Source organism: Babylonia areolata, chromosome 28, assembly GCF_041734735.1.
Source record: "Babylonia areolata isolate BAREFJ2019XMU chromosome 28, ASM4173473v1, whole genome shotgun sequence".
Lineage (NCBI taxonomy): Eukaryota > Metazoa > Mollusca > Gastropoda > Neogastropoda > Buccinidae > Babylonia > Babylonia areolata.
This window is the reverse complement of record NC_134903.1, coordinates 6695754-6716594: the sequence shown is the minus strand read 5'-3', so window position 1 is coordinate 6716594 and position 20841 is coordinate 6695754. Positions and strand designations below refer to the sequence as shown.

The window sequence follows — 20841 nt, the reverse complement described above, 5'->3', positions numbered from 1 at the left end:
ACCTGGTGGGCAATGGCATGGTCTTGGCTGGTTTTAATCCCGGTGGTTAAACTAACCAGGGGGGGGGGTAGTAGAGGTCGGTAGGTTACACCGGTGTCAAAGCAAGGTCACTGACGCGCAGTTTAGGTCCACATGTACCCATATGTAGAGTCACAAACATATGAGGTGACGGTGCGTCATTTCAACACTGAGGCCCAGCTGGTTCGGTCAAAAAAAAGGACAGCCGTTATAAGGTGCGACCCAGAGCTTGAAATCTAACGTAGCTGACAAGTCTGCAAGAAGACTGGTGGGCAAGTTTGAAGAATATTAATTAGTAGCAGTAGTTGTTGTTGTTTTAGCATTGTTGTTGTTGCTTTCAAGAGCAGACGCATTATTGAGCCGGTTCCAACTACAGACAGCAAATGAGGCATGTCAGATTTTTTTTTTCCTCTTCGTTTTTTATTTCCTAAACCAGTCAAAGAAATGAAACTATATTTTGACGTGACTTGAATTTTTCTTTTATTCATTCATTTGTTTATCCATTTATTTCATTTAATTTAATTGTTTTATTTGCTATTTTCTGATGCAGTGAAATATTCCGGTCTGGGTCAGTATATACTGGCTCAGTTTAGCAGCGCCACTTGCACATATAATAGCAGTTCCAACTTTTTGTTCAGACCGAAATTATTTCTGAGCTGTGGGCCACCAATTATTGTACACTGATAGTGAGTTTGCTCGGCCATATTACACTAACATCTCATATAATTATTATATTAGTGTCTTTGGCCCGGCAGACTTCACCGCTTGACCGGACGTTCGACTAGAACTCAGTCCATAGAAGAAGAAGACGAGGACGTTTGGCAGTTGCGGTAATGTCAGTTGTCACTTATCTGGGTCAGACCGGGTACAGGCACATGCCAGCTGATTTATTTTCCGCGATGTAAATTATTTTTTGTTTGGTTGTTGTTTTGGTGTTGTTTTTTTGTTGTTTTTTTTTTTATCTTTGTGGGGTGAGGTTCTTGTTTCTTCTTCTTCTTCTTCCTCCTCCTCCTCCTCCTCCTCCTCCTCCTCTACCTTCTTCTCCTTTTCCTTCTTCTTCCTTATTCTTCTTTCTTCTTCTTCTTCTTCTTCTTCCTCCTTCTTCTTCTTCTTCCTTCGTCTTCTTTCTCCTTCTTCTTCTTCCTTCTTCTTCTTCCTTCTTCTTCCTTCTTCTTCCTTCTTCTTCCTTCTTCTTCTTCCTTCTTCTTCTTTCTTCCTTCTTCTTCTTCTTTCTTCTTCTTCTTCTTCCTTCTTCTTCCTTCTTCTTCCTTCTTCTTCTTCTCCTCCTCCTCCTCCTTCTTCCTTCTTCTTCTTCTTCTCCTCCTCCTCCTCCTCCTTCTTCCTTCTTCCTTCTTCTTCTTCTTCCTTCTTCTTCATCTTCTTCTTCTTCGTCTTCGTCTTCTTCTACTTCTTCTTCTTCTTTCCGTTACACGACCGACATCAACATGTCGATGACCCTGTTATCAGTGGTTGACTTGGTGAATGCTGGGTATTTTCGTGTCTCAATAACTTGAACTGGAATCAGACGTTTGAGGCCTGAGAAGGCCTGTTTATCGTTCAATTAGATACAGTATACCAGCATGCGTGGCTTAATGATAGCATACTGGATCATAAATACTTGGAGAGTTGGCCCAATGAGCGTCTGGCCTAGTCTTGAAAGATGACGTGGTTGGGGCAGTCACAACACTGTCTGGCAAACCGTTCCATTTATTAACGACTCGCTCAGTAAAGAAGGAACTGCGCACTTTCAGTCTACAATGTGATTTATTAGCATTAAACTATTACCTCTTCTGTCTCTACTTACTGCAGGTGATAGTTCGGGATTTGTGGTCTTGTAGATGTATGTATTTACAGCAGTCAATCATATCACACAACACACCAAACACTGACGTGGATTCAGTTGGATACGTCAATGCTTATTTGATCTTTTGCATGCGTTTTACACACAAAGGGGGTTCAGGCACTGGCAGGTCTCAACGTAATATATGTCGACCTGGAACGTCGGGAAAAATCTCCACCCTTCATCCACCAGGCGTGCTGAAAGCCGGGAATCGAACTCAGGGGAACTCAGGTTAGAGTCCAGCTCCGCCGTTACTAATTTGGCTGAGTGGGCACCGATAAAAACGCTAATTTTACTGAGACGGTGTTGTGAAGATTCGCTCCTAGTTTGAGAGTCATAGTCCTTCACAAAAGACTAAGCTGTAAATGGTTTCCCATTGACTGGAGAAACCATTGATAATACAGCTCTCACTTTGCTGTTGGCCCAAATGTAAACTTATGTCGATCTGCGATGTAAGCGAGGTTACAGATACATAAAACTATGTCAACAGCACAGTTGTATCCCCCAGAACAGTGTGACTGTCTTGACATGGCTGGATAAAAACCACGCTTGTGGAAAGCCAGCTCACACTTAAAAGATCGAACATGGGGAGCGTAGCGTCACAAACCTTGACAGCTTTTCTGTGGACAGGTCGATGTACGCTACACACAACATGTGTTGCATTGAGAAAAAAAGGAAAAAAAAAAACATGAAAAGAAAGATAATGAGGAAAAGAACTGTGACACTCTCACTGTGGTGTTGTTGACACATTGATTGTGGTGTTGACATACTGTTACTGTGGTGTTGACACACGGACTGTGGTGTTGACACACTGTTTCTATGGTGTTGACACACTGTTTCTGTGGTGTTGACACTGTGATGTTGACACACTGTGACTGGTGTTGACACACTGTTTCTGTGGTTTCTGGTGTTGACACACTGTGACTGTGGTGTTGACTCACTGTGACTGTGGTGTTGGCACACTGTGACTGTGGTGTTGACACTGTGATGTTGACACACTGTGACTGTGGTGTTGGCACACTGTGACTGTGATGTTGACACACTGTGACTGTGGTGTTGGCACACTGTGACTGTGGTGTTGACACTGTGGTGTTGGCACACTGTGACTGTGATGTTGACACACTGTGACTGTGGTGTTGACACACTGTGACTGTGGTGTTGGCACACTGTGACTGTGGTGTTGACACTGTGATGTTGACACACTGTGACTGTGGTGTTGGCACACTGTGACTGTGATGTTGACACACTGTGACTGTGGTGTTGGCACACTGTGACTGTGATGTTGACACACTGTGACTGTGGTGTTGGCACACTGTGACTGTGGTGTTGGCACACTGTGACTGTGGTGTTGGCACACTGTGACTGTGATGTTGACACACTGTGACTGTGGTGTTGGCACACTGTGACTGTGGTGTTGGCACACTGTGACTGTGGTGTTGACACACTGTGACTGTGGTGTTGACACACTGTGACTGTGGTGTTGGCACACTGTGACTGTGATGTTGACACACTGTGACTGTGGTGTTGGCACACTGTGACTGTGGTGTTGGCACACTGTGACTGTGGTGTTGACACACTGTGACTGTGGTGTTGACACACTGTGACTGTGGTGTTGGCACACTGTGACTGTGATGTTGACACACTGTGACTGTGGTGTTGGCACACTGTGACTGTGGTGTTGACACACTGTGACTGTGGTGTTGGCACACTGTGACTGTGGTGTTGACACACGGACTGTGGTGTTGACACACGGACTGTGGTGTTGACACACGGACTGTGGTGTTGACACACTGTGACTGTGATGTTGGCACACTGTGACTGTGATGTTGACACACTGTGACTGTGATGTTGACACACTGTGACTGTGGTGTTGACACACTGTGACTGTGGTGTTGACACACGGACTGTGGTGTTGACACACGGACTGTGGTGTTGGCACACTGTGACTGTGATGTTGACACACTGTGACTGTGGTGTTGACACACGGACTGTGGTGTTGACACACGGACTGTGGTGTTGGCACACTGTGACTGTGATGTTGACACACTGTGACTGTGGTGTTGACACACGGACTGTGGTGTTGGCACACTGTGACTGTGGTGTTGACACACTGTGACTGTGGTGTTGACACACGGACTGTGGTGTTGGCACACTGTGACTGTGGTGTTGGCACACTGTGACTGTGGTGTTGGCACACGGACTGTGGTGTTGGCACACTGTGACTGTGGTGTTGGCACACTGTGACTGTGGTGTTGGCACACTGTGACTGTGGTGTTGACACACGGACTGTGGTGTTGACACACGGACTGTGGTGTTGGCACACTGTGACTGTGGTGTTGACACACGGACTGTGGTGTTGGCACACTGTGACTGTGGTGTTGGCACACTGTGACTGTGGTGTTGACACACGGACTGTGGTGTTGGCACACTGTGACTGTGGTGTTGGCACACTGTGACTGTGGTGTTGACACACGGACTGTGGTGTTGGCACACTGTGACTGTGGTGTTGGCACACTGTGACTGTGGTGTTGGCACACGGACTGTGGTGTTGGCACACTGTGACTGTGGTGTTGGCACACTGTGACTGTGGTGTTGACACACTGATTCTGTGGTGTTGACACTGTGATGTTGACACACTGTGACTGGTGTTGACACACTGTTTCTGTGGTTTCTGGTGTTGACACACTGTGACTGTGGTGTTGACTCACTGCGACTGGTGTTGACACTCTCACTGTGGTGCTGACACATTGATTGTGGTGTTGACACACTGTGACTGACGCATCGACACTGTCACTGTGATGTTGACACACTACTGGTCAGGCATCTATCTATCTGTCTGCCTGGCAGATGTGGGGGTGTAGCGTATAGCGTATATATATATATATAAATAATGGATTTGCCCGAACACAGTAGACACCTCCTCCTTGAGAAACAGAAACTGAAACTTGTTGTTACACACTGTGACTTGCGGTGTTTGTTTGTGCAGTATCACTGGGTAGTATCATCGTTTGTGAGAACACCACCACCCACGCCACGCGTCATCCCCCCCACCCCACCCCCCCACCCCCCCTCCAAAAAATGCACTCCTACGCAGCACGCCTCAGCGCCGCACTTCCCGGCACTCCCCTCACGCAGGCCCTGATCCTGGGAGCCCTGGTGGGACTCCTCTCGTACTACCTGACGAGGAAGCGCTACCGCCTGCCCCCCGGGCCCCTGGCCTTGCCCTTGCTGGGCAACCTGGTGCAGATGAGGGACAAGAGCCAGCAGTTCTACGTCACCCTGGACCGCTGGGCGAGAGAGAGGTACGGTCCGGTTCTGACCATCTACCTGGGGCCTGTCCGGTGCGTCATGCTGAACGACTTCAACTCCATCAATGAGGCGCTTGTGCAGAAAGGTGTGTGTCCGTTCGTTCGTTCTTTAGTTTAACGTTAGTCTTTTCACTGTCTTTCTCTCTATTCCATGCAGGACTTCTTCTTCTTCTGCGTTCACTCGTATGTACACGAGTGGGCTTTTACGTGTATGACCGTTTTTAGCCCGCCATGTAGGCAGCCATATTCCGTTTTCAGGGGTGTGCATGCTGGGTATGGTCTTGTTTCCATAAACCCACCGAACGCAGACATGGATTTCAGGATCTTTAACGTGCGTATTTGATCTTCTGCTTGCATATACACACACCTCTGCTCCCTTCCGGGACTGGTGAGGCGGGTGGCTAGACACCCTTATGGAGATCCATAAAAGGGCGTCGGCTCAGGAGAGCCACCGACGGCCATCTAGCTCCACTGTGCTGTGTGCATGCCACACGCAGTTGGCCCCCGGGGTGTGTCTACCCATGCATGTGAAGTCTGGATCCGGCAGAATCTGCGGAAGAAACCTATCGGTTCAACGGAGAGGAAGGCGGTTACAGCAACGCACTGTGGAGTGCAGAGAGCAAGATGAGACACCAAAAGGATATCTTGGTCATCCACTGCATCCGTGCTCATCCTCCAGTCGTCTCGACTTAGTCTTGCCACTGGAAATTGGTGGACCCGGACGAGAGAGTGAGGTCGACGTTGCGCAACTCCTCTTCACTTTAAACAAACTCATCGCGCAAGTCATCAGTCATCCAAAAGGCATCCTTCATCATTTCATCACCCTCAAGTCCTGTGGCGACAGGCGAGCGACGAAACGACAGGTGTGGGTACACTGGCAGTCGCAGCCGCAGACCTGCACGCAGGCGGCTCAGGCCATAGGGTCGTTCTTCGTCGACAGGAGCAGCGATGGAGCTCGGCAGCCGTCTGAGCGTCTGAGCAGCCCTCTTTAGGAATGCACTGCTCACCTCCCTGGCATGAGGAAGGGGCTAGAAAAGGTGCCCTAAAAATTGCCTGCTCCATATCACCCTGGCCAGCATACCGCGGCTGGCGGGGACCCTACATCAGCGGTCGAAACAAGAAAGAAAAGAAAAAAACAAGGATCGTTCCTCTCACCATTGGTGCTTGGAACATAAGGACTCTCCTGGACAGAGATAACGCGGACAGACCCCAAAGGAGAACGGCACTAGTTGCATCCGAACTCGCCAGATACAACATTGACATCGCAGCCTTGAGTGAGACTCGGCTTGCAGGCGAAGGCGAGCTCTGTGAACGGGGATCTGGTTACACCTTCTTCTGGAGTGGACGAGGAAGCGAAGAGCGACGTGAGGCTGGCGTTGGTTTTGCAGTAAAAACAGCACTTGTCAGCAAGCTAGCTGGAATCCCAAAGGGAATCAACGATAGGCTTATGACCATGAAACTCCCACTGGCATCTGGCCAGAAGCACCTCACCATTGTCAGTGCCTACGCCCCAACCATGACCAACCCGGATGAAGTGAAGGCGAAGTTCTACGAGGACCTTCACTCTGTCATTGCTGCTATCCCTAAAGCAGACAAGCTCATCATTCTTGGGGACTTCAATGCTAGAGTTGGCTCTGACTACATCTCCTGGGATGGAGTGATTGGAAAGCACGGTGTGGGCCACTGCAACCCAAATGGATTGCTTCTGCTTCAGACTTGTGCAGAGCACGAACTGCTGATAACCAACACAGTTTTCTGCCTCCCTACCCGTAACAGGACGTCATGGATGCACCCACGCTCAAAGCATTGGCATCTCATCGATTACGTCATCGTCAGGAAAAGGGATAGGCAAGATGTACGTGTAACAAAGACCATGTGCGGTGCCGAGTGTTGGACAGACCATCGCCTTGTAGTCTCGAAGCTGAATATTCGAATCCAGCCCAAGAGACGTCCCCAAGGCCAGAAGGCTCCAAAACGGCTTAACATCGCTAAGCTGAATAACATCACCATCAAACAATCCTTTGTGGAGCTGCTGGAAGATCGTCTGGAATCCGCCTCTCTGGACAACCAGAATGTGGAGTCTGACTGGAGGACCCTGCGTGAGCTGATCTATAGTACAGCTTCAGAGACCCTGGGACCCATGACCAGAAAACACAAAGACTGGTTTGATGAAAACTGTGATGAAATCAAGCAGCTTCTGGATGAGAAACGCCGTCTGCATCAAGCCTACCTGAGCAACCCAAAGTCCACATCAAAAAAGGATGCGTATGATGCCATCCGCAGGACTGTTCAGCAAAAGTTACGCCAGATACAGAATAAGTGGCTGAGTGACAAAGCTGATGAGATCCAGGGATATGCTGACAGGCACGATATGAAGAGGTTCTATGGTGCCTTAAAAGAAGTCTACGGCCCCACATCCTCAGGATCGTCCCCCCTCCTCAGTGCAGATGGGAATACCTTGATCACCGAGAAGGAGAAAATTCTCGAACGCTGGGCGGAGCACTTCAGCAGTGTCTTAAATCGCCCTTCCTTCATAAATGATGAAGCCATAGACCGTCTCCCACAAGTCCCCATCAATGAAGCACTGGACGATCCGCCAACACTTCTTGAGACCCAGAAAGCAATCCGTCTGCTATCCAGTGGCAAAGCACCTGGCTCAGACTCCATACCAGCAGAGGTCTACAAGGATGGAGGCACTGTGCTGACTGAGAAGCTCCATCAGCTGTACTCACTCATGTGGAAAGAAGAGACGATCCCCCAGGATTTCAAAGATGCATCTATCATTCACTTGTATAAGCGAAAGGGGAACCGGCAAGCCTGTGATAACCATCGGGGCATTTCCTTGCTCTCCATCGCAGGCAAGATACTTGCCAGGATCCTACTAAACCGCCTCACAGCACACCTTGACCAAGGTCATTTGCCTGAGAGCCAGTGTGGATTCCGGAAAGAGCGCGGAACCACCGACATGGTGTTTGCTGCAAGGCAGCTGCAAGAGAAATGTCAGGAGCAAAATGCTGATCTGTTCTCCACCTATGTCGACCTCACTAAGGCCTTCGACACCGTAAGTAGAGAGGGACTGTGGAAGATCATGGCCAAGTACGGATGCCCTCGGAAATTTATTTCCTTGGTCAGCCAATTCCATGAAGGCATGCAGGCTCGAGTCCAGGACAATGGCGAAACATCTGCTCCTTTTGCTGTCACAAATGGTGTCAAGCAAGGCTGCGTCCTGGCTCCAACGCTGTTCAGCCTCATGTTCTCTGCAATGCTTACTGATGCCTTCAGAGATGGCGATGTTGGAATCGGCCTAAAGTACCGAACAGATGGCAAGCTGTTAAACCTCAGAAGGCTTCAAGCAAAAACGAAGGTGATGACAGACATCATCAGAGACTTTTTGTTTGCTGATGATTGTGCCCTCAACGATGGATCTGAAGCTGACATGCAACTCAGCGTCGACAAGTTTGCCACTGCCAGCAGGAACTTCGGCCTTACCATCAGCACGAGGAAAACTGAAGTTCTCCATCAGCCAGCCCCAGGGAAACCCTACGTTGAGCCCAACATCACAGTCAACGGTCAGAGACTCAGTGCGGTGGAGCGGTTCACATACCTTGGCAGCACACTGTCACGAAATGCGACCATCGATGATGAAGTGAACGTCAGGATTGCAAGAGCAAGCGCAACTTTTGGCAGACTGAGTGCAAATGTCTGGAACAGAAGAGGCATTAGTCTTGAGACCAAGCTAAAGGTCTACAGAGCAGTAGTTCTCCCCACACTACTGTATGCCTGCGAAACTTGGACAGTGTACCAACGACATGCCAAGAAGCTGAACCACTTCCACACAACATGCCTCAGGAAGCTACTGAACATCAAGTGGCAAGACAGGACCCCAGACACAGAGGTGCTCGCAAAAGCCACCCTTCCCAGCATCTTCACCATCCTGATGCAGTCCCAGCTTCGCTGGGCTGGACACGTGGCGCGCATGCCAGACCATCGGCTGCCCAAAAGGCTCTTCTATGGCGAGCTGCAACAAGGGAAGAGATCACACGGAGGTCAGAAGAAGCGCTTCAGAGATACTCTGAAAGTCTCTCTTAAAGCGTTTGATATCAACCCTGACTCCTGGGAGGAATCTGCAGTGGACCGGGACAAATGGCGCGCTGCTGTGCACAAAGGTGCCAAGTTGTGTGAGGCCAACAGGACTGCTGCAGCTGTTCAGAAGAGGCAGGCCAGAAAGTCACGGGCAAACAAGCTCCCTGACAATGATATGCCTGTCTTTGTCTGCCCCAACTGTCAGCGAACATTTCGTGCGCAGATTGGACTATTCAGCCATCTGCGCATTCACAGATAGATTCATGAGCATCCTCCCCCCCACCCCACCACCACCCTCCCCCCATCCCCCAGTTGGATGACAACGATGGTCATCATCGATCTCGATGGACACACCACCAGTCTTTTCACTGTAAATGATATTAGACGAGGGTAGGGAGGGGGTGGGCGGGGTGGGGGTGGGGGAATTACTGTGTACGTATGCGAGTAAGTGAAAGTGAGTGTGTGTGTGTGTGTGTGCGCGGGGGGTGGGGGGTGGGGGATGTCTGTCTACCAGTGCTGTTGATGACGATGATGATGACTATATTGATGATGTTGATGATGATGACGACGACGACGATGATGATGATGATGACAACGATGATGTTGACGATGATGATGATGATGGCCCTGACCATCTACCTTGGCCCCTTGTTTGCTGTATCCTGCTGAACAACTTCAGCTCAATCATTGAGGTGTTTGTGCAGAAAGGTAGGGTGGGAGGGGGGGGCGGGTATCAGTGCTGTTGCCATGCGGTGACAGTTCAGTTCAGTTCAGTTACTCAATGAGGTGCTTGTGCAGAAAGGTGGGGTGGGGGAGGGGGGTTATCCGTGCTGTTGCCATGCGGTGACAGTTCAGTTCAGTTTCAGTTGCTCAAGGAGGCGTCACTGCGTTCGGACAAAACCATATACGCTACACCACATCTGCCAAGCAGATGCCAGTTCAGTTCAGTTACTCAATGAGGTGCTTGTGCAGAAAGGTGGGGGTGGGGGTATCCATGCTGTTACCATGTGGTGACAGTTCAGCTCAGTTCACTTCACTTCACTTACTCAATGAGGTGCTTGTGCAGAACAGTAGGGTGCGTGCGTGAGAGGGGGACAGGGGGGGGGGGGGAGATGTGGGGGATGTTTTGTCTACCAGTGCTGTTGATGATGATGATGATGATGATGACGACAATGATGATGTTGATGATGACGATGACGACGATGATGATGACGATGACTACGATGATGATGATGACGACGATGATGATAATGATGATGACGATGACGGCGATGATGATGATGATGACGACGATGATGATGATGACGACGACGACGATGATGACGACGATGATGATAAAGATGGTCCTGACCATCTACCTTGGCCCCGTGTTGGCTTGATGGAGCTGAAGTTAGTGCTTGTGCGCTTCTAGGGGGGCGTGTGTAGGGGATGGGGGGTGGGGTGGGGGGTTGTCTGTCTGTCTATCAGTGCTGTTGCCGTGTGTTGACAGTTCAGTTCAGTTCAATTACCCAAGGAGGCGCTTGTTCAGAAAGGTTGGGGCGAGGGGATTGGGGGGGGGGGGGGATGTCTGTCAGTGCTTATGTTGATGATGATGATGATGATAGACATACATGTATAGCTGTCTATTCTCGGTCAGAGACCAAGTTCTAAGTTCAGTTTCAGTTTCAGTAGCTCAAGGAGGCGTCACTGCGTTCGGACAAATCCATATACGCTACACCACATCTGCCAAGCAGATGCCTGACCAGCAGCGTAACCCAACGCGCTTAGTCAGGCCTTGAGGAAAAAAAAAATATATATATATATAGATAAGCTTACATAAATAAATAAATAAAGCTCTAAGCGCTGTACAAACGCAGGGGGTCATTTGCACAACAGGCTGCCTACAGCCCACTGTGTTGTCAGGAGCATGGGTTGATGAGGAAGATGCCTTGGTTTTGGGGTTTTTTTTGGGTTTTTTTCTTTCGTTTGTTTAGTTATTGTTGTTTTCAGCACATGGGTGAGGATTCCTGTTCAGAATGTTTTAAGTTGTTCTGACAGATATTTGTATTTTTATTTCTTTTTATCACAACAGATTTCTCTGTGTGAAATTCGGGCTGCTCTCCCCAGGGAGAGTGCGTCGCTACACTACAGCGCCACTCATTTTTTTGTATTTTTGTCCTGCGTGCAGTTTTGTTTGTGTTTCCTATCAAAGTGGATTTGTCTACAGAATTTTGCTAGGAACAACCCTTTTGTTGCCATGGGTTCTTTTACGTGCGCTAAATGCATGCTGCACACGGGACCTCGGTTTATCGTCTCATCCGAATGACTAGCGTCCAGACCACCACTCAAGGTCTAGTGGAGGGGGAGAAAATATCAGCGGCTGAGCCGTGATTCGAACCAGCGCGCTCAGATTCTCCCGCTTCCTAGGGTGGCGCTGTAGTGTATCGACGCGCTGTCCCCGGGGAGAGCAGCCCGAATTTCACACAGAGAAATCTGTTGTGATAAAAAGAACTACAAATACAAATACAACTTCCTTCTGTTTTCGTTAACGCAGGGGAGGACTATGCAGGCCGGCCGTCCTTCCACTCCGTGAATATCCTAACGGAGCACAACAAGGACATCGTCTTCTCGGACTACTCCCCGTCCTGGAAGCTGCAACGAAAGATCGCCCTGAAGGCCATCAGACTTTACCTGACGGGCCCCCACCTCGACACAGTCATTCACAAAGTCATGGCCACAGTGGCGGAGAAAATGGCGGCAGAGCCCGGCCCTTTCGACCCCTTCCCCTTCGTCTCTTCCCTCATGTTCCACATCCTTGACTTCACGTGCTTCGGGGAGGCGAAGCCCTACGACGATCCTTCAATCCAGCGACTCATCCAGATCTTTGACGAGGTGAACAGCAGCATAGGAAACGGGTTCTACGAAGACGTCATCCCGCTGTTGAAGTACTGGCCGACAAAAACTTTCAAACGTACCATCTCAGTGTTCGGCGAAGTCCTGGACTACTACGAAAGCAAGATACAGGAACATCGACAGAGCTTTTCACCGGACAAGATTCGGGACATGACAGACAGCATCCTGCTGACTCAGATGGAGGCGGCGCGGGAAGAGAAGGCAGAGGTCATGGCCATGTTTACGGATGCGCACGTGCGGCACATGATCTCTGATCTGTTCGGAGCGGGTACGGACACTTCTCGCTACACCCTGGCCTGGGCCCTGCTGTATATGGCTGGACATCCTGAGGTGAGCTGATCCCCTGGCTAGGACCTGGGTGCTTTACTTTGTAACTTGACGGAATGTACGTGCACGCACTGAAGACACACACACACATGCATGCACGCTGCATGAAGCACATGCCCCATCCGCTTACGCGCCCGCAAGAGAGAGAGAGAGCATGTACACGCACGCACGCACGCACTCACACACACTCACACACACACACACACACACACACACATACACACAACAACAATAAATACAACACAAAACACACAACACAATGCATACACACACATAAACACAACACACACATACATACACACACACACACACACACTGCACTCTCTCTCACTCTCTCTCTCTCTCACTGTCTCACTCTCTCTCTCTCTCACTCTCTCTCTCTCTCTCTCTCACTCTCTCTCACTCAACTTTCTGTCGTCTGTCTGTCTCTCTCTGTGTCTCTTTTACTGTCTCTCACTACCTCCCACTCTCTCTCTCTCTCTCTCTCTCTCTCTCTCTCTCTCTCTCTTACTCTCTCTGACTCTCTCTCACTCTCCCTCCCTCTCTCTCTCCCTCTCTCTCTCTCTCTCGCGTGTATGACCGATGTTCTCTGCCATAATATAGCGGGCTCTTCTTGTTTTCTGGGGTACACGTGTGCATGTTGAGGTATGTTCTTGTATCTGTAACCCACCGAACGCTGAAGAGAATTGCGGGATCTTTAACGCTTTCCATACGAACGGTGAAAGAGACGACGTTTTCAGCGTTTCATCCCAATTACCATCATCAAAATATTGCAAGCGGAACGCTCTTATACTGAAGAGGTGAATGTTGACAAAGAATACCACAGTTCTGACGACGGAAGCTAAAGGTTGGGTCATTCAGACACCCACTGGACATCCGAGGGGTCTGTGTAGAGGGGAAGAGAGGACTGGCCGTACTGAATGAGTTAACGTGTGTTTTTGGTCCTCTGGTAGACGTGAATGCACATGAAAAACGTGTATCATGCCAGGCACCAAGCAAGGCCTACATCCATTCACAAGGTACACAACTTCAAGTCAGTGCTGCTTACGCTACCGATTCAGCTAGCACACAGCTTCCTTTTTTGAGGAAGTGTCTGGGTTTGTTCCAATGTACCTTTTATTTACCATAAGGACAGGCCTGGCGCTTCTTTTTTGGAGGAAGTGTTTGGGTTTGTTCCAATGTACCTTCTATTTACCATAAGGACAGGCCCGGCGCTTCCTTTTGTTTTTTTGAGGAAGTGTCTGGGTTTGTTCCAATATACCTTTTATTTACCTGTGTGCTAGCTGAATCGGTAGCGTAAGCAGCACTGACTTGAAGTTGTGTACCTTATGAATGGAGAGAGTTACCACTCTTTACTATTTGTTAATCATTTCATCTCCTGGCCTCATTATTTGTTAAAGGCCTACATCATCTGTTGACCTAGAATGATCGATGAGAGGAGAGAGAGAGGTCTCTATCCTTAATTAATTAACACAGCAAGTGCCGTGACCAGACTTCAAACCTAGGACTGACGACCGACCCTCACTCAGATGGGCGCAATAGTTAAAGTGGTTAACTCTTTCCATACGAACGGCGAAAGGGACGACATTAACAGTGTTTCACCCCAGTGACCATCATCAAAATATTGCAAGCGGAACGCTCTTATACTGAAGAGGTGAATGTTGACAGAGAATACCACAATTCTGACGACGGAAGCTAAAGGTTGGGTCATTCAGACACCCACTGGACATCCGAGGGGTCTGTGTAGAGGAGAAGAGAGGACTGGCCGTACTGAGTGAGTTAACGTGTGTTGAAGTTTAGATCTGAGGGCCCACAGGTTCGAATCTCGGTAACCGACGGCGCCCAGTGAGTAAAGGGTGGAGACTTTTTGTTATTTCCCGATCTCTCACGTCAACATATGTTCAGACCTGACAGCGCCTGAAACCCCTTCGTGTGTGTGTATATATATATATATATATATATATATATATATATATATATATATATATATATATATATATATATATGCATACACACACATAAACATAACACACACATACATACAAACCCACACACACTGCACTCTCTCTCACTCTCTCTCTTTCTCTCTCTCTCTCTCTCTCTCTCTCTCTCTCTCTCTCTCTCACGCTCTCACACACTCTCTCACTAGCAGAAGATCAAATATGCACGTTAAAGATCCTGTAATCCATGTCAGCGTTCGGTGGGTTATAGAAAAAAAAAGAACACACCCAGCATGCACACCCCTGAAAACGGAATATGGCTGTCTATATGGCGGGGGCGGTGGGGGTAAAAACGGTCATGCACGCAAAAAGCCCACTCGTGTACACACGAGGGAACGTGGGAATTGCAGCCCACGAACGAAAAAGAAGAAGACGAAGATGAAGAAGAGGAAGATGAAGACGAAGAGGTAGAAGAAGATGAAGAAGATGAAGACGAAGAGGAAGAAGAAAATGAAGACGAAGAAGGTGAAGACGAAGAAGATGAAGAGGAAGAAGAAGAAGATGAAGACGACGAAGAAGATGAAGACGAAGAAGATGAAGACGAAGAAGAAGAAGATGAAGACGAAGAAGAAGAAGATGAAGACAAAGACGAAGAAGAAGGCGATGAAGACGAAGAAGAAGAAGAGGAAGAAGAAGAAGATTAATGGCGTGTGCTGCAGGTTCAGAAGCGGGCCCAGGCGGAGATTGACCGCGTGGTTGGCACGTGCATGCCGAGCGTGAAGCACCGCCCCCACCTCCACTACACCCAGGCTGTCCTTCAGGAGACAATGCGCATGGCTCCAGTGGTGCCCATGTCCCTGCCGCACAAATCCATGTGTGACACCACCGTCGGCGGGTATGAAGTGCCCAAGGTAACGGTGGCTCTGTGTGTGTGTGAGTGTGGGTGTGTGTGTACCTTGATGGCTCTGTGTGTGTGTGATTGTGTGTGTGTGTGTGTGTGTGTGTACCTTGGTGGCTCTGTGTGTGTGTGTGTGTGTGTGATTGTGTGTGTGTGTGTGTGTGTACCTTGGTGGCTGTGTGTGTGTGTGTGTGTGTGTGTGTACCTTGGTGGCTCTGTGGGTGTGTGTGTGTGTGTGTCTGTGTGTGTCTGTGTGTGAGTGAGTGAGTGTGATTGTGTGTGTGTGTGTGTGCCTCTGTGTGTGACACGACCGTCGGCGGGTATGACGTGCCCAAGGTAACGGTGGCTCTGTGTGTGTGTGTGTGTGTGCGTGTGTGTGATTGTGTGTGGGTGTGTGGGTACCTTGATGGCTCTGTGTGTGTGTGTGTGTGTGTGTGTGTGAGAGAGAGAGAGAGAGAGAGAGAGACACCACTGTCAGCAGGTATGACGTGCCTAAGGTAACGGTGGCTCTGCGCGCGCGCGTGTGTGTGTGTGAGTGAGTGAGTGAGTGTGATTGTGTGTGTGTGTGTGTGTGTAATTTTTTTTGTGAGTGTGATTTTGTGTGTGTGTGTGTGTGTGTGTGTAATTTTTTTTTTAATTGCATGCTTTGGATCAGTTACTTCTGATAAGTTTTCGAAACGGAGTGTGTGCAAAACAGACTGAACACATAATATTTTACTTGCACACTTTGAAAAGTTTTCTTTAGGTTTTGCAAATCAGAATGAACACAGATTTGACCTGCGAACCTTGAATCAGCTTTCTTTCCGTTTGCGAAACAGAATTGAATATATTTTAAGTGCAAGCTTTCAGTCAGGTTCTTTTCTTTTTGTTTGTTTTGTTTGTGCTTGACCACGACCCATTGCTGATGTGACTGTGACCTTTGTTGCTGTGAACCTGACCTTTGGTGTGACCCTGACCTTTTTGTTGTTGTGACACTGACCTTTCTTGCTGTGACAGAACACGATGATGATGGTGACCCCCCCCTGGTTGGTGATGTATGACCCTGACCTTTGTTGCTGCGACCCTGACCTTTGTTGTTGTGACCTGACCTTTGTTGCTGTGACCCTGACCTTTGTTGTGACTCTGTCCTTTGTTGCTGTGACTCAGGCCTTTGTTGTTGTGACATAACACGATGAACCTGTGGGCGGTGATTTACGACCATGACCTTTGTTGCTGTGACCATGACCTTTGTTGCTGTGAGCTGACCTTTGTTGCTGCGACCGTGACTTTTGTTGTTGTGAGCCTGACCTTTGTTGCGGTGACCCTGACCTTTGTTGCGGTGACCCTGACCTTTTTTGTTGATGTGACAGAGAACAATGATGGTGAACCTGTGGGTGATGATGCATGACCCTGACCTTTGTTGCTGTAACCTGAACTTTGTTGCTGCGACCCTGACCTTTGTTGCTGTGACCCTGACCTTTGTTGTTGTGACACTGACCTTTCTTGTTGTGACAGAACACGATGATGATGGTGACCCCCCTGGTTGGTGATGTATGACCCTGACCGTTGTTGCTGTGACCCTGACCTTTGTTGTGACCCTGTCCTTTGTTGCTGCGACCCTGATCTTTCTTTGTTGTGACTCAGGCCTTTGTTGTTGTGACATAACACGATGATGAACCTGTGGGCGGTGATTCACAACCATGACCTTTGTTGCCGTGACCATGACCTTTGTTGCTGTGACCCTGATCTTCGTTGTTGTGACTCCGGCCTTTGTTGTTGTGACATAACACAATGATGAACCTGTGGGCGGTGATTCACGACCATGACCTTTGTTGCCGTGACTATGACCTTTGTTGTTGTGAGCCTGACCTTTGTTGCTGCGACCATGACCTTTGTTGTTGTGACAGAACACAATGATGGTGAACCTGTGGGCTGATGATGCATGACCCTGACCTTTGTTGCTGTAACCTGAACTTTTTTGCTGCGACCCTGATCCTTCTTGTTGTGACAGAACACAATGGTGTTGGTGACCATCTGGTTGGTGATACATGACCCTGACCTTTTTTGCTGTGACCCTGACCTTTGTTGCTGTGACCCCGACCTTTTGTTGCTGCGACCCTGGTACCATTGTTGCTGTGACCCTGACCTTTTGTCGTTGTGACCCTGACCTTTTGTTGTTGTGACCCTGACCTTTTGTTGCGGTGACAGAACACGATGGTGATGGTGAACCTGTGGGCGGTGATGCATGACCCTGCCCTTTGGGAAGAGCCAGACCAGCTCAGACCGGAGCGTTTCCTTGACGACGAAGGTGACACGAGCTGCTGCCCTATGTTCCTTTTTATAAAATGTTCACTAAAAAAAAAAGTTGCATGCTGGACACGTCACACTACACTGGTCCATAGTTTCTTTGGAATGGCCAGCAAAGAGAACTGGTACTTATGGTTTAGTGGATTGTGGAATGAAAAAAAAAATTAAACAAAATCCGGGACTGGACAATGGCTTTCTTCTTTTTTGTGGGAGGGATGTGGGGTGGAAGGGGGCGGGGGGATATGGGAACATGGAGGTGTCTCTTTTCCCTCGTCTCCATCCTCGTATAAACTTTTTTCACTCTTTCATTTGTTAATAACGTGAAATGTTTCTGCTGTCCCTGGGACCGTCAGTCATTGTCTGGAGTGCCGCCTGTTTCAGAGTGTCACTGACACAATATAATACAGTCCCAGTACACTAGTTAATATTCGGATGAGACAATGATAATCGTAGGCGGGCGCCCTGTGGTTGTGTAGTGTGTAAAAGAACCCACGGCAATTAGTTAATTAAAGAGGTGCACCTTAGCAGCAAAAAAAAAAAAAAAAAAAAAAATTTTAAATGATGAATCCATTGTAAAGCAAATAGACTTACAGACAGGAAAAAAAACGGGGTGGGGGGGGGGGGGGGGGAAGAAGAAGGGTGTCGTCGCATCGTGGTGATTATACAAAACAGCACAACGCAACACAGTACACGACAATACAGTACAATGCAGCGCAGTACAGTACTATTCCCCATGCAAACTTTTTTCTTTTTTTTTTCTTTCTTTTTTTTTCTGTAGCTTAAGGTAGGCATTCAGGCATTGGGAGGTTCTTGCTTTCGGCTTGGCATCTGCTGCTTCCGTTTTTATTTCTTTTCTTCTTCTTTTTTTGTTGTTTTTTGTTGTTGTGTGTATACCGATTATTTCTTTTCATTTCTTTTTTCTTTCACGTATAGTGTTGTGTATATGGATGAATCTGCAACGGCTCTCTCCCTGGAAGTGAAACTGGAATTGTAAGTGTGTGTGTGTGTACGTGTGTGTCTGTGCGCCTGCGTGCGTGCGTGCGCGTGTGTGCGCGCGTGCGCGACTGTGTGTGTCTGTGTGCGCGCGTCTTTGTGTGTGTGTGTGTGTGTGCCTGTGACTGTGTGCACGCATGTATTGATGCGTGTGTCTATGTCTGTGTCTGTGTGTGCGTGTGTATTTATCCTTGTGTGTGTGTGTGTGTGTGTCTGTGTGACATCAGGCAAGCTGAAGCCAACCCCCAAGACGTGGATGCCATTTTCTGCGGGGCGCCGGGTGTGCCTTGGGGAGAGCGTGTCCAAACCAGAACTCCTGCTGCTGCTGGCCAACTTCCTGAAGCGGTTCACCATCTCCCTGCCCGAGGGTCAGCCCTTCGACCCGTCCGTTCTCGTCGACTCCATGTCTCTCCACGCGCCCAAGCCGTACAAGATTGTAGTCACTCCACGATGCTAAGCGTGACTCTTCAGTTTCAGTTTCAGTTTCAGTAGCTCAAGGAGGCGTCACTGCGTTCGGACAAATCCATATACGCTACACCACATCTGCCAAGCAGATGCCTGACCAGCAGCGTAACCCAACACGCTTAGTCAGGCCTTGAGGAAAAAAAAAAAAAAAATATATATATATATACATATAGATAAGCTTACATAAATAAATAGACAAATAATAATTATAAAAAAAAAATTTTTTTAAAAAGGTAGTAGTAATGAAAATAATAATAAATAAATGAAAATAATGACTCTTCATCCGTCCACAAGATTGTCGTCATTTCCAGATGCTAAGCGTGACCCTTCATTCGTCCACAAGATTGTCGTCACTCCACGATGCTAAGCGTGACTCTTCATGCGTCCACAAGATTGTCGAGTTGTACGATTTTTTTTTCAACATTTTTTATTCAAAGGTTTACGGATACATAATTTATGTGTTTTGTGCGTTAGAAAGTATAGGGTAAGCATATAATTATTAAGTTCTAAGTACCTGACAAAGCATGTAATTATTAAGTTCTAAGTACTGACAAGTCCACAATAGCAAAACAATATATGTTCAATGGCAAAATTCCAAGGTAGCATTGTCTAGTTTAATCTTGTATTAAACGGTTATAAAGTGCCCGTTTTGTGCTGTGTTGCCCTGCCTTGAGTGACCCCATACATAAACTAATTCAACCAAAATATTACAAAGATCCATCGATGGTTTAATTTGCTCATGTATTGACTACTCTCTGTAACTTCTCTCTCTCTCTCTCTCTATATATATATATATATATGTTAATGCGAAATGTTACGCCGTGTGAATGTTGTTGAACATTTGTAGTAGCTGTTTTTGGTTAGTTTGTATTGTAGGATTTATCGCATGTCATGTTAATTCTATATATTCTTCTTTCATGTTACCCCCTTCAGTAAAGGGCTTTGGCTTTTATCTGAATTAATTTTTTTTTTTTTTAATCTTTATCATTGTCTCATTTTTTTTCTCATTCTTCATTTCTTATTGTTTTTTTTTTTGTGTGTGTGTGTGTGTGTGTTGTTCTGTTTTTTGTTTTGTGTTGTTTGTTTTTGAATATTTTTTTATATATTTTGTGTTATTTTGTTTCTATTGTTTACTGTTTGTATACACGCAGAAATGTATTCGTTTTCTTTCCCTTCATCATCGATAATGTTTGCTGTTGTACAAGTAATACTGGTGGTGGTAGTAGGAACTGTAGCATTGGTTGCACTGGTCATGTATAGAAATGACCGACAACACCAAAAGTGTGAACAATAATCATCAGGCTGTTTACCGTTTATAGTAGTTACATACTGATTATCTTTTTCTCTCTCTCTCCTGTCTGTGTGTGTGCGTGTCTGTGTGTGTGTGTGTGTGTCTGTGTGTGTGTGTGTTCTCAATGATGCATGTCCTTGTGGATGAAGTGTTCTTCTGTTCTATTCTTTTCTTCTTCCTTCATAATATGTTTGCACTATTTGTAGTGGATGCAGATTAGCAAGGACAGATTGGAAGAATAGGCCATGCCTAATTTTTTAAATTCCTTAATAAAAAAAATATATATATAAAATGTTTCAAATTCAGAGTTCTGTCTGTGAGAATGCCTTCACACATACACACACACACATATACATCACATGCACTCATAAATAATCAAACACACATGCACCACACATTCACATAGATGTCCATATGTACATATAACACACACGTGCCACACACTCACAGAGATATACATATTTACATATTACACACACATGGGCCACACTCGCACAGAT

The 20841-nt window shown here is 47.5% G+C and overlaps 1 protein-coding gene across 2 annotated transcripts; it reads left to right on the top strand.

Annotated features, from left to right (window-relative positions):
* Positions 1 to 175: 175 nt before the first annotated feature.
* Positions 176 to 20631, top strand: LOC143301818 (steroid 17-alpha-hydroxylase/17,20 lyase-like). 2 transcript variants are annotated; one of them, XM_076616219.1, is made up of 7 exons: positions 273 to 286; positions 1970 to 2089; positions 4845 to 5252; positions 11783 to 12471; positions 15128 to 15319; positions 17494 to 17593; positions 18813 to 20631. In XM_076616219.1, the coding sequence occupies exons 3-7, from the start codon at positions 4937 to 4939 to the stop codon at positions 19040 to 19042; spliced, it is 1527 nt and encodes a 508-aa protein (XP_076472334.1). In that variant the 5' UTR covers positions 273 to 286; positions 1970 to 2089; positions 4845 to 4936; the 3' UTR covers positions 19043 to 20631. The 2 variants fall into 2 exon arrangements, with proteins under 2 accessions (XP_076472333.1, XP_076472334.1); XM_076616218.1 differs by lacking the exon at positions 1970 to 2089 and having other exon boundaries at positions 176 to 286.
* Positions 20632 to 20841: the final 210 nt, after the last annotated feature.